Source organism: Pristis pectinata, chromosome 8, assembly GCF_009764475.1.
Source record: "Pristis pectinata isolate sPriPec2 chromosome 8, sPriPec2.1.pri, whole genome shotgun sequence".
NCBI classification, from domain to species: Eukaryota; Metazoa; Chordata; class Chondrichthyes; order Rhinopristiformes; family Pristidae; genus Pristis; species Pristis pectinata.
In genome coordinates, this window is record NC_067412.1 from 72,022,295 (window position 1) to 72,036,819 (window position 14,525).

A 14,525-nucleotide genomic window follows, 5' to 3' on the forward strand; every position below is an offset into this window, starting at 1 on the left:
CGACCCTGAGCCAAAGCTCCTCAAGCAGACAACATTGCTGCAGATATGGCTACCGTGAAGCACGGTGGAGTCCACCAATTCTCACATGTTGTAACTACAATACATTACCTGTCATCCATCTCTTCTATTTAATTAATTTGATTAAAGTAATTAAATCCAATCTAAACTAATTAAACATGTACTCCTTAGCTGTACTAATGTTTCCTGATTTAAATCTCTTGATCATACAAAAGAGACTGGAAAGAAATACCCACCAATCACATACTTACTTTCCTGTGATGTCAACAAATTGTAACCAGGTCTACGTCTTCCCACTCTTTTCAAACTGGACTCTGCTCCCTACCTTAGGCCTCCACTCATTTTCTAATCTCCTCCACTTTCAAATCTAAGACCTCCTGCCTTTACTTCTAATCTCTTCTGCTCTCAAGTCTCAGGCCTCTAGTAATGGAATGTTCCCAGTCCACACCACTGAACTAGCCAATGCACACAGAGTGCAATGTTATTTATAAACATTAAAAAAAGTTTTTGAATTCAACACAATAGTTCAAAGGCAGGGAAATATTTCAGAGTTTTTCTGGTTTACTTCAGTGAGTTGAGAAGTTCTTGAAAACTTTTCCTCATGAGATTGAATTAGGTGGAGCCCATGATGGAACAGATTGTACAGACTGTATTAACAGTGGAAACAGCTGGGCTGCCTTTCATCAATTTGGATGTTCTCTTTCCTCCAATCCCAAAGGCCCTGGGCATTCCTTTAAATGTGTGCAATTCAAAGTTGTGACACATAATGCACTGAAAGTGACTTGTACTTATTTTAAGTAAAGTATAAATGCACATTAGATATAAAATTAAAGCTCTGCTGAAGTTAGGCTTCTGCATTGAGAGGCAACTGCCATTGGAACAGCAAATAACATTTAAATATCCATCAGGAGGGGTTCTAAATTATTTCATTAAAAGACATATAATAAGTAAACTGGAGATTAGTTAACACAGTATTGCAGTCCAGTGCTGCAGCTTACAGAATGCATAATATATATTAACAACTAACATGACGTAACAAACTCAAAACTGATCCCACATATGTTGAAATAACATCCTGTTATAGAGAAAGGTCATGGACCTGAAATTTTAATCATTTTCACTCTCCACAGTGGCTGCCTGACCTGCTGAATACTCCCAGCATTCTCAGTTGTTGCTCCTTTTAAAAGTATCCAGTAAATAGTCTATTCCAAAACTATACAGCAGTTTCACGAAGGGAATTCTGTTTCTGATCACTTCTGAAGTTATGATGTTGCAGTTGTTGCTGTCTCAATCCTTTGTTTAGGGAGTCATCCCCATTGTCCCTTTTTACCCACACTTTAGCTTCTATTCCCCCTCTACATGCCTCATTTTGTAGTGCTGCACTCCTTTCAGATACCCGGGGAATGAAGCTAGATTCAATCATTTGCTTTTTCTTCAAATACTCGTTGTCAGATGAACTGGCTGCTTCACTGAAGTCCTTCAAGTCCCTGTCCATTTTAGCAGCACATGATTGCATCATGAGATTTTTATGTTTTGGAGAAAGTTCTGAACTTACTCTTCTTAGCCGAGCTGAACCTTTTGAGTTCCTCAGCTCCTCAGTGCTGCTCGTAAATAATCGCATGCAGTTAAGACTTGAGAACTTATAATTGTTGTGGTGCTCGAGCTGGCAGTCGGTAACAGATGATATCTGTGGAGACTTGTTTGTTGGTATTAAAGATGTGCTTTCTGCTTTCTTCACAACTGCTACCATTGGTTGTGAATGAGTTGGCATTGTAAGGTTTTCATATGAACGGGATGCTCTTCGTTGATTGAAGGTTCTGTTCTCACCAGACTCTTCACAGGGATCTAAAATAATTAAGAGAAAGTTAATAATTTCCTTCTGACTTTGCTGACTTGAAGGGGAGCCAAAACCTTTTACTCTAGAAACAATAAGAATTATCCTTTCTAAACAAAAGAGCCCCAGTTCTATCAGTCTTTCCTCATAAGTTCTGATTTCATCCTTGTCACATGTAGGGTATGATTTTAGATTTCCCTTTATATAAATATGATAGGTTAGTAATTGCAATACTGATTTTTCACCACCAGATAGGGCTGGCAACATATGCTGAAATTATATATCTGCGTTAGGAGCAGGAGTAAGCCGCTCAACTCTTCAAGCTTGCTTTGCACAGCTGATTTAATTGTACCCTCAACTCTCTATTCATTTCTACCCACAGTAACCTTTCCTTTCTTGTTTATCAAGAATCTATATACCTCTGCTCTAAAAAAATTGCCAAAACTCTGCCTCTTCCACCCTTGGAAGAAAAGAATTCCAAAGATTCACGACCCTTTGAAAGAAAACAAATGCATCATCTCTATCTTAAATAGGAAACCCTTTAATTTTAAGCAGTGACTCCTTATTTTTAGATTCCATCTGAAATGGAAGCATCCTCTCTCATCAACCCTGCTTAAACAGTTGCTGAATGATAATGTCAGTGATATTTAACAGATGAACTATATGTCCAGAAAATTGTCCATTATAGAGTTAAGTAACAGCACTCAAGTGCATCTGTTGAAATGGTTACTGATGACCTGATAGAGGTCACTAAAATATGGTCGTCTTTAGGGGAGTGAAAATATTTCCACTTGCGAATGGTACCATAAATAAGGAGCCATAAATACAAAATAGTAGCAAATCCAGCAGGGAATTTAGGATAAGGATTGTTGGAGTCTAAATATTTTTACCATTTTCAGTTTCTGGTCTATATTTCTTTCACTGTGAGGGAGCCATTAAGAAGGAAGAAACACAAACCATAATTAACTGCAAATCACTATGAGAATTTAATAGAAGTAGTTTTATTTTGCAAATGGATGAACTAACAAAATATGGGAAGTTCACCACTAGGGAGCAAAGCAGGATGATTTGGGCATCACAGAGTTTACCAGTTGGGCAAAGATTACCTCATTACAAAGATGGATGGAGTGGGAGCCACTTTTTGGTGGGGAGCTGATGGCCTCCCCACTGACGTTGCAGAAAAAAATCAGGCTGCACTAATAAGCCACCAGAGTACTGCACATGAATGCTTCATGTGCAAGGGCCCTTCCTCACCATGCAAATGGCCACCAGAGTCCTGTCAAGGCATCTGGAAGAATCTGCACACCAACTGCCACACTTGGAAGTATAATTTTGTCCTCAGTTGTATGTATCAAACACAAAATTGCTTTCAACTTCCAAAATTCATTTCAGTTTAAGTCAACAGAACTGACTTGCAGAAGTGGAGTATTGCTTAATTTTTCCAATAAGAATGTACATAGATATTCAGTTTCGTGTTAAATGTCATCAGCAAAAATGAAAAATGATTGTAGCATTTCAGGTATCATTTAATATATTTATTACAAGTTATGCATTGGATTTGCACTGGACGCTGAGAATACCTTTGAAATGTTGCCTTCTTCATAACTATTTGATAAAACTTGGTGCAAGACTTTGTTAATATGATAGCTCAAGCCCTTGATCTATGTTTAATGCTGGCAGATAGTAGTTCTTGTTCTAGTTGTAGTCAGTAGGTGATGAGGGTCATTTTCCTTGTACTGTTGAAGTTCAGGTAGTAACAGAATTCTGCAATGCTGTTAGGTACAGAATCACATTAAAAAGACATGGAATATGCAATGTCACTGTTATGGTGGTATGTAACTGGTTTCCTCATTATCTGACACAGATCTAGCACCAATAAACTTCAGCTTTAATAGCAGAAGCTTGAGTATCCATCAATGGATAATAGGCAAGCAGTCTCATCAGAGAGAAGTAGTGAAGTAGTCAAGAAGATGGTGGAAGGATTAAGCTGAATTTCATGTGTCTATATGGATGTCGAACATACAAAGAAATAATTTCTCAGAATATCCCAAAATGCTTTCAAGGGTGATCACTGATGACTGGATAGATGAGTGGGAAACTGTGCTCATATAATAATATTGAACTGGACAACCAAAGGAAACATTTTGGAGGAGAATGGATTAAAAAGAGAAAAGGATGCTGGCATATGCAGTACTATTTTAGCCAGGATTTTGCTTTCTAATGACAATGAAATTCATCATGTTCGCCATCATCATACAATGAAACTGTCAGTAATTCTGGGCTTTTTGTAAATGATTGTTTAGGCAGAACTCCAGAAGATACTGTCAATGACTGACTGTTCCTCTGCAGGCTGCCCCGTTTTCCTGCCTTTTACCCCACAATCAAGAGAAATCATCCAAACTGAAAAAGAATTCTGGGACCTAGGTGATAATAAGCAGCTTGAAACTCTTGCACTTTTTTGGATAAGGTCTAAATTAATTTTTGCTGGCCTGCCAAGCCATAATTAGAGTTAGAAGTCCTGCTGGACAAAAGAAACTAATTCTATGCATATTTATTTTAATTCCATCACTGAAATATTGCAGCTTCTACCAAAATATGTCATGTAGATTCCAATTATTATTTTGCACTCTGTAAAATGTTTAAAATGTTTCCTTAAAATATTATGCTTTGATAACTATAATTTGCCTGAGAATTCTTCGATACAAAAGGGTATTCAGCCAACTTGACCACATCACAGATGGAGTGACATATGACAACCTCAGAGGTGACTGGATCTCTAGGGGCAGCTTTCTTTGAAGTTGTCTTGACAATGGGACCACAACACCCAAAATTAACATCATTGCACATAGTATAATGCATTAAATCATACTACTTCCTGTTGTAGATGCAACCACTGTGAAGGCTGAATAAAAGGGATTGTTTAGTTTGCTCCACTTCTCAAAGATTTCTGCCTATTTTCCTTCCATTCTTTATGTGATTATGCCTTGAACATGTGTGATATCTCCTGCTATTAAGATAGAATGACCTTCCCACTTTTGTCCACTCAGGCTACACGGTATGATTCTAGTCCTTGAATGATGAGGACAGAAAATCAACATGGTGACAATATATATCCGCAAGGGGTCAGATACCTCACTCAGAAGCGGAAGCTACACAACAATACTTTTTCTACTTTTCTTGTCTGATTCCAGGAGGAAGTGTTTAATGCTTTCAATTCTGAATGTGCAGCCCAAATTATAGGACAAAGACTTTCTGGGATTCAGAAGGAGGCAAGGATGTAATGCAACCTGCAATTTCAATAGCACTGTTGAAAAAAGAGCAGTAATCTTTGTTTATTGGACATTTGCCATATTTTGTTATGCTTTCTGATTGAGTAAACATTCAGAATTCCAGGAGATTCTTGCAGTACTTGATGTTGAGATGTATCAGTCACAGCTTTCATTTTCTTTCTATGATTGTTAAATCCACTGCCTGTGATAATTCAGAATAAAAGATCCAAACAACAGGAATAAGGAATAAACCAGATAACAAATACTATGTTAATTATGTTGTTAATGTCAATCAATGAAAGCTATGAAAGCCATGCTTGTTTAGACATCAGATCTTTATGTCATTGCATGACATCCTGTATGGCCCCTCAGGACATTCAAATAATAGAAGAATCTGATTTATGATAATGGAAATTGCATCCTTTAATTAACAGTACTGTGAGACATCTATGTGTAAAGTTGTCTGAAAAGAGGATCATATGATGTAAGGTAACTGATTTCTTTGTAATGTAAGGTAAACTAATCCTATTTCAGAGGATGAGCATTCAAGCGTATGTGCACGTGTTGACAGATCAGAGATATGAGGACTGGAATAGTGATGGTGGGACTTTTAGGAGAGGGTTTCAAAGACTGGAAGCAATGTGAAAGAGCATGGCAGTGAAAGGGTATTGGCTCCAAGTTGTGGCAATGTAAGAAGAATAGTGCTGATGTATCATTTTCAGATCTTAAGGATGGAAGTGAAGGACTTGGCCTGGAGCCATTAAGAGTGAGGCATTGGGGTGTGTCCATGAGTTAGTAAATTTATGTTGAAAAGTCTGGCTGTGCTTAGAAATGGGGAACCAGAGTATTGTCAGATTGGAAAAGAGAGAGAGCAATGGGAATGCCAGCATGTGACAACAGGAAGAAAGCTATGGATTTTCTACAAGTCTAAATCAATGAACCTCTTCAAGATGAAGCATGGGAAAAAAGAAATGTATGCTTGGAAATAGAACAAATGTGTGAGGACAACAAAGTGAAGCAGGCAGCAGAGAAAATAAACAAGGATTCTGGCCATGGATGGTGACAAGAGATTGTGGGAGATTATGAGCACTGGGGACAATGGCAGTCTGTTAGATGGAATGGAAAGGGATTAAAATGCATGAACCTCAACATGTGGGAGAGCACTCTCACTAAAGTATTTCCAGCAAAACCAAAAGAGGTGCAATGATACATGCTGGACCACTAATGGGAGCTGACCTGCTAAATGTCAACAACTCACTCCTGACAGGACATCCCCATGTCTACATGCAGAGCTTTTTGAAAACATTTTTAAAAAGCCCTTTCACCCTTAGTGCCACACCCTGCCTATCCAAACAAATGACAATCACATTCTATAGTGCGCACTGGATTCTCTACTGCAAAGCATTAACTTTCCTTTTCTGTTAGTAAAGGGGAATTCTTAATTAAACTTGATCCAGGAAAATGAGTCAAGTTCAGGGTGCGAGTGAAAGCTCCCTGGACAAGAATGCAGCCTGATGTGTTGTGCAGCTTTTCTGTAACTCTGATGAGTTTTTTTATTGCAGCTTTAAATTAATTTTCATGAATCATTTCTATTATAACTCAAACAGATCTCTTACTTTTTAGTAATCGGGGAAAAAAGACCTTTCCATCATCGGGATGTGCATGTCTAATGAATGCCAGTGCTCCTGGTACTTTATACAACTCAGAATCCGAACTTTTCTTCCTTTGATCCTGCAGAGAGGGACTTTCACAGAAGCTGGGTGAGATATTCATTGGTGTGACATCATTGCTTTGGGAGCAGGAGTCACATGCAGATTTTGCAGAAGGATGTTCTGCCATCACAAATGCTTCATTTCCTTGATCTGAACCCCTGTATAAATTGAGGAATGTAGCATTATTTGAAAAAGATCATGTCCAGTGCCATATCTACTACAAAAAGCAAACATGTCTAGATTATATTCAAGCTAATTTTGTTTCAGAAGTTCTCATGCCAGTATCTTGGTTTCTTTATGTAGCAGTATAGTGTTATATTTATTACCGCATATTTATCTAAGTTATAAGGAATCAGAACAAAATCAAAAAAACATAAAGGTTTATGCTGCAAATTGGGCTCTGCACTGCCAGTTATTTCGGTGCAACTTATGCTGATTTGCTTCCAGTTTGGTGAACAAATCATGCACACACGTTTTTACTGAGCCTCAAATAGTGCTCAAAAAGTGACCAGTGTGTGTCACTCACACAGGGAGAAGACAGTAACATCATTCCTCATGCAATGTTGAATTCATTCCAAATTAGACTGTGATAATCCTGCTAAAAGGTAGTTCCCCCTTACCCCCTTACATCTGTTCTGTTCTTTGACCTTCAATAGTATGCATGTTTGCAGGTGATTAACTGGAAGGAAAGCTCATTGGAGGAAATTGTGGCAATTGCAATTGTCAAAAAAGGTGAAAGTCTCTACAGCCTCCAGGGAGTAAGATGGCTGAGGTTCAGGTCATACCCTTAACCAGTAGCTATAGCTTTCACCTTCCCTGCCAAAGCTTCCCAGTTGCATTGGTAGCCATGACTCCTGGCATGACAGGGCAGGGTATGAATGGACCTGTAGAGGAGGGTGTCCTGCCAGAAGAGGTGGGAGGATGCCTGGGCCTGTCCCCACCATTCATTCCATGAACAGTACTCCTCAGTTAAGACCAAAATTTGCAAAGATATCACTTCTGCAAGAAGGTGGTAACTGAGATCTACCACATGCTGTAATCAAGCTGCAGCCAGAGAGCTGTAAGGGGACTGGTTTGTTAATGATTCTGTAGCTGACTGTTCGATTCCCTGTTTAGGAGTTTCTAAGTGCTCTTTCCAACAGACTTTAATGGAGTCACTGTCCTGAGAGTGGTACCGTTCTGAAAACATCAGGGGGTCTGACCATTGGAAACTTCTACCTCAGTGGCAATAAAGAGATTCCATGTGTCACACATATCCACACTTGATTTCCATTGCATTTTCATTCCACCACTTCTTGTTTTCTTAGTTGTTCTTTTGCCCATACGCTTTGATCAATAGACAGATTTGGCAGACTTGCAAAGATTCACATCTTTTTCAATCACAATAAGCTTTCCTCTTTTACTCAAGTAAGTTCTTGATCTGGGTCTCATCTCAATAATGGGGATTACCATTGAATACATTCCACAGCGCACCACAAAAAAATGACCTTTACAGCTCCCTGGGTCACATCATGGTGAGCTTTTACTTTGCCACTAAGGTGATGAGAAACACAAGGCCCCAGTCCAAATGGCAATCTGACTAGCCCACTCCACAGCCTCATCATTAAGATGTGGATTCATGAAGATATTCTTGTTGATCTGAGAAATGCTAAAATAATGAGCATTTTCTGCAAGGTCCGACTGTGGGAACTACTGAAACATTTCTCCATGCCCAAATTCTCTTGGTTAGACTCATTTCGCTTTCTTAAGCAATCCTACCAGAGTTACAGGATTACTTTAGACAGACATGAGGAGACAGACATGAGGAGCCAGACAAATCCAAGAAGAATATTTAGAGCAACAACAGGAATTGTTTGTGTCTTTCCTTTATCTCTCTAAGACCTTTGTCTCTGTTAAATGTGAAGTCCTGTGGCAACTGCTGCTTAAGTTTGCCAACACTGTGTGCCTCCTGTATAATCATAAAAGCTCCACAGCTTCATGCAGTGCCTTGCAGAAAGACTCCTTTCCCATCACCGTTGGCCGAACAAGTTTGTGTTAATGCCCGAAGCATTCTTTCCACTTTTCTTTCAGCCACCCTTTTCTTCATGTTATGCACTCCTAAGCAGGGATTAGATAAACTTTTCAATCTTAACCATCATTAACATTGAGTATACTGATGACTGAAGCATTATGGTGTACACAAAGGAAGACACCTGGACCATCCTAAACCTCTTCTCACATACCTAGGACTCAGCATCAAGATGAAGAAAATAAAGGTGTTACAGCAACCAACTCACAGCACTGCCATGTATCAGGATTGATGCATAAGTACTAAAAACATGGCACATTTGCTGTACTAGGTACTTCTCTTTCTCAGGTCACGAATATTAACAAAAGTATCCAGCACAGAATTGGACCTGCAAGTTCTGTCTATAGAAAACTAACATATTATGTTTTCAACAACCAGGACCTCTGAACCCCAATCAAGCTCTCTGTGTATAAATGCTTTGGTCATGAAAACCCTTCCTTGTAACTGTGAAACCTAGGTTCTGTATCAAAAACATCAAAGGAGATTGGAACTATCATCAGCATGTCCTTTAATGTATCTTCGGAATCAAAAGGGAGACCACTGCACACATACCAGTGTCCTGTCCAGAACCAAAGTTAACGGTATAACGACCATGATTATTAAATACCCTGATTTGGTCACTGCATGCATATGGTGAATAGATACCTTCCCAAACAAGTCCTCTATTCCCATTTCATTTAAAGCCAAAGACGTCTTGGAGATCAAAAGTAACATTACAAGAACATTCTCAAATCATCTCTGAAAAAAATTGGGATTGCTACTGAATGTTGGGGAATTCAAGCAATAAAGAAACATTTCTGGTGGCAAAATCTTCATGAGAAATCTCACTCTAAGAATGTTTCCTTTCTCAGGAATGAAAAAAGAATGAGAGCGAACTTCACCAAGTCTTCCTTTGACCAACATGTGTAACATCTGCCTTCAGGCTTGCACTTTGAAGGATTGATTTATAAGTTAATGTAGGATCTACAAACTACACTGATTCTGGATAAATATAATATGGAAGAGAACTTGCTCTTTCTCTGAGGTTTTGCAAAAAGATCATTCAAAGAACTGACTTCACACTCCCATTCAAGGCAAGCAGGAATTATCATTAAATGTTGGCTACCAGTGATGCCTACATACCATGAGTGAATAAACATTTTAAAACATTTCGCTGCACCTTGCCTCTGCTGGTGACCATAACAATGTTCACCACCAAAATTAATGAATATGAGAACAAATTGGATCAGCATTCTAAACCATATTTAAAAATCAATCACTCTTGAGTAAGTGTCTCCCTAGAATGCCAGGCTTTAGATAGGATCACCTTGGTATGAGGGACAGTCTGAGTGAACTGGCTAACAGGGTAAAATGGCAGCAATAAGACTACATCTTCTTGTGTATGACCTCACTGTCTGTGGAGACAGCACCTGGACTACCCTTCCTCCCTGCATTTGTTGTTCTCTGTTGCTCGTGCTTGCAGATTCCACAACTAATCTACTTCTTTTCTAAAGTGCTGGCTGTGAATGACAGAGCAAGAGCCAGGGTCCCTTCATCATCACTTATTGCTGTTCAATCATTATCTGCTTGATGGGAATTCTTGGCAAATGAAAAATGGGCAAAAGAGTAGGGTAATGGTGAGGAGGCAGGGCAAATTAGAGCCAGAGGCTTAAACACCTAATAGCTTGCAAATTAGAAGGGAATGTAGTATGTAGATTATGTGACTGGAAAATGAGAACGCAATACTATTATCTTCAATGGTGCCTCTGCTGATTCTGGACCTGAGGACAGCTGAACCAATACTTGCAAGCTCTCTCCCCTCAAGTTCACTGAGCTGTTAGACATGAGCTTGTCCTCCAACTGCATGCTCTTGCTAGTTGGAGGTAAGTATATTTGTGAGTGTTTTGCAATGCACCTTGGTTATGTGGTTGCTAAGTTTGAATAATTGGCATCCTGTTCAAGCTGTGTGAAGTAGGTCTGAACCATTCATGAAGATGAAGTCAGGCATATGATTACTAGAGAGGAGTCCTGATTGAAAGGTCTGACTGTTAGGTGATCTATATGTATTACATGGCACAGTATAAATGGCTAGACTAGCAGTGGCTGGGAGATGGGACTTTAGTGCCATTAAGTTTTATGCATCATTCAGTGCATGTCTTTCAGGCATTGGCCTTGTTAGTGTCCTCCTCCACTGTCACTTGATATATGTTGGAGGGCTTCTTTCAAGCAACAGACCTTTCTCCTTCTCTCCACAGTGCTGACCAAGACCTTCAGAGCCTTGTCTTAAAATCAGGTTGCTTTGTCATAGTTTCTCCCAAGCTCCAAGCCCTTTAAAGTGACGTTCATCACCAGTTGCAAACAACAGCTTCCCCTGAAGGCGTGCAGGAGAAACTTCAATAAGCATCTTGCCACTCATGATGTTGGGTCCCATGGACGTGTGCTGCCAGAACAGTGCCGTTAATATTCATTGGATGTTGAAATTCTGATAATGAGGTTGGATTGCAAAGTTATACTGTGTTGTGATCCCAATATGATTTAGCCCCTTTCTGTGTGTGTGTGTGTGTGTGTGTGTGTGTGTGTGTGTGTGCGCGCGTGTGCGCGTGAGTGTGCGTGCGTGCATGCATGTGTGAGTGTGTATGAGTGTGTGCGTGTGTATGAGTGTGTGCGTGTGCGCGTGCACATGTGTGACTGGGTGCGTGTGCGTGTGTGTATGTGTGCATGCATGTATGCACACACACGTGTGTCCATGCATGTAGGCATGCTTGCATGTGTATCCTGAGACAATTGTTATTCTCAGCTCACCCAGGAACAGAACATAACTGTTACTTAATAAATGTTGGCATCTGGGCAAAAGTTGCCACCTAGAGGAGCCTGGGAGGTGGCTGTACAGATTATTTTGAACATAAATGTAACACCTGCAAACCTGCTACAGTAACATACTGATAACGATGCTATTGGCCAAGCAACTTTGTCTTCCTTTCAGGTATCTAAAATAAAACAGTCATCATATCACTATCTTCACTGTAACTTACGATTGGCATTTAAGCTTCCTGCGTAAAAGATAATGAACAACATCCTTGTCCGTCTGCATTAAGCTCATTAACACTTCATTCTGAAGATCTGGAGCAACCTAGACAAAAGAAACAGCAACAAAATAATAGAAAAACAACACAATGTGTGTTATAAAAACATAATGATTATGGTTCAACTAATGAATATATAGAGAATAATGGATACACTGGAGCAATTACGATATAATTAAAGCAGGGATATAATTAAAGATTTTCATTGTATGTACATCAAATAATGAACCCTTGGGAATGACTTACATGCTAGAATCTAATTGTATGGTTTATTTATTGAATAACAGATACCAGGGAGTGAGTAATAGGGTGGATTTTCAACAGCTGTTAAAGTGAGATCTGTTGAGAATATGAATTCAGTCTCCTGTAAGTCCTTACACAAACCATCGAATCATCTCTGAAACATTTCTGTGCAATACTTGATGATGATTTCCAAAGAAACTTAATAATCTCCTTCATATCACAGAATGACCAACACACAGAATGCCATTCAGCTCATTGAATCAGCGGCCACTTTATGTAAGAGCAATCCTGCCAGTACCACTCCTCATAGCACTACAGATTCTTTCCTTTTAGATGTTTATGCAGCTTCCTTCTGTACAGTTAATTCTGGCTCCACCTAGTTCCACCTCTGCCACAAAAGAAAGTTTTTCCTTTTGTCGCTATCAATTCATTTGCCAATCACCTTCACTCTTTGCTCCCTGGTTCTTGATCTCCCTGCAATGAGTACTGTTTATCTCTAACCACACTGTCCATATCCTTCAAGGCTTTAAACATCTCCATCAGGTCCATTACAACACCCTCTGTTGCAAGGAGAACAAACCCAGCTTCTTCAGTCTATTCACAGAACTCAAGTCCCTGGAATTATTTTGGTAAATCCCTTCTGTACCATTTCTAACTCTTTTATATTTGTGGAATCAGAAATGGGCATAATATCTCAGATATTGCCAAACCAGTGCTTTATGAAGGTTCATCATGACTCCCTTGCTCTTGACGTTATTTGTAAAGACCAGGATCCTTTTATGTGTGTTAAGCATTTTCTCACACCTGCCAGGCTGCTTTCAACAAACTATACACAAAAAACTCCAGATCTCTCTGTTCTTGTACCCCGTTCAAAACTGCATTCTTTTCTTTATACTCCCTCATATTATTTTTCCTACTAGAATGTACCCTTTCACATTTCCTTCCATTAAATTTCACCTGCTAATTGTCTGCCTGTTCCACCAGCTTCTCTACATCACCTTGATGTCTATTATTTTTATTCTCACAGTTTATTTTGCCTCCACCTTTGTGTCATTTGTAAAATGTATCCTGTATACCCAAGTCTAAGTTATTAATTATATTTGAAGAAAAGAAGAGCCTTAGTACTTAACCTTGGGAACCTCCACCACATACTTCCCTTCAGCCCAAAAGCAATATTTCATTATTATTCACTGTTTTCTGTAACTTAAAAAGTTTTATATGCATGCTACTACAACTTAAATCTACTGTGGGATTCAGTTTTAATCTCAAGCCTATTATATGGCAATTTGTCAAATGCCTGTTGAATGTCCATAAATTTCAACCATATAAATTGCATTTTCCTCATTGATTCCCTTTGTAACTTCACTAAAAAAAACCTTATCAAGTTAGTTAGACATGATATGTCTATAACAAATCTATTCTACCTTTCTCTAATCAATCAAATAAACTCATAGTTTTGCAAAATTCAGATGCAATAATATTTTAATCTGGATGTTCACAACAGTTGAAAGTATGTTTATTTTAAACTATTCAGCCTCGATGTTATCTTATGTGATGATTTTGATATGAAGAAAGATTCAATTCACGTAAAGCAACCCCAAATGATGTATGAGCCATCTAAGATGTTGATTTGGACAACCGATGTGACTCACACATGAAGTACGTGCCAACAATGTGCACGTCACCAAGGCTGAACTCAAATATCACTTGATGATCTGATCAAGAAACAGCCATTAATTCCTGGCAAGTCAATCCACTGAGGAAGTGGATCAGGGCCAAAAGAAGTTCAGAGAGTTTATTTTAAAAAAGTACTTTCCATTTGGGGATAGTAAAGCTTAGGTCTCACAAAAGTTATTAATATGGTAAAATGTTCTGAGTCTCTTCAGATGAACATTATCAAGTAAAACCTATCAGTAAGAACAAACTATACACAAAAAACTCCAGATCTCTCTGTTCTTGTACCCCGTTCAAAACTGCATTCTTTTCTTTATACTCCCTCATATTATTTTTCCTACTAGAATGTACCCTTTCACATTTCCTTCCATTAAATTTCACCTGCTAATTGTCTGCCTGTTCCACCAGCTTCTCTACATCACCTAGTTTACCTAGTTCACTGAGTTTACCTAGTGAGCACTGGAACTGTCAAGCTGAGAGGTAACAAAGACATGCAGAAGATAAAATGAGGTGGACCAGAGATTGCAATGGCATAAAGGTGCAAGTAGGTGCCCTTAAAGATGGAGAAGATATGAAACAAATTCTTCTACAACTCGCTCCTCTTCAAATTGCAGCTACTCAATGAGTGAGAATTAATGGGAACTT

At 38.9% G+C, this 14,525-nt stretch overlaps 1 protein-coding gene across 1 annotated transcript in view; it reads right to left on the reverse strand.

Moving 5' to 3' along the window:
* Positions 1 to 1,231: 1,231 nt before the first annotated feature.
* Positions 1,232 to 14,525, reverse strand: part of LOC127573806 (rho GTPase-activating protein 6-like) — a 76,145-nt gene continuing 62,851 nt past the window's right edge. The window contains exons 10-12 of the mRNA XM_052022312.1: positions 11,913 to 12,010; positions 6,738 to 6,991; positions 1,232 to 1,863 (exon numbers count right to left, since the gene is read on the reverse strand). Of these exons, the coding sequence (XP_051878272.1) occupies positions 1,232 to 1,863; positions 6,738 to 6,991; positions 11,913 to 12,010 (984 nt within the window). The remainder of the gene's footprint in view (positions 1,864 to 6,737; positions 6,992 to 11,912; positions 12,011 to 14,525) is intronic.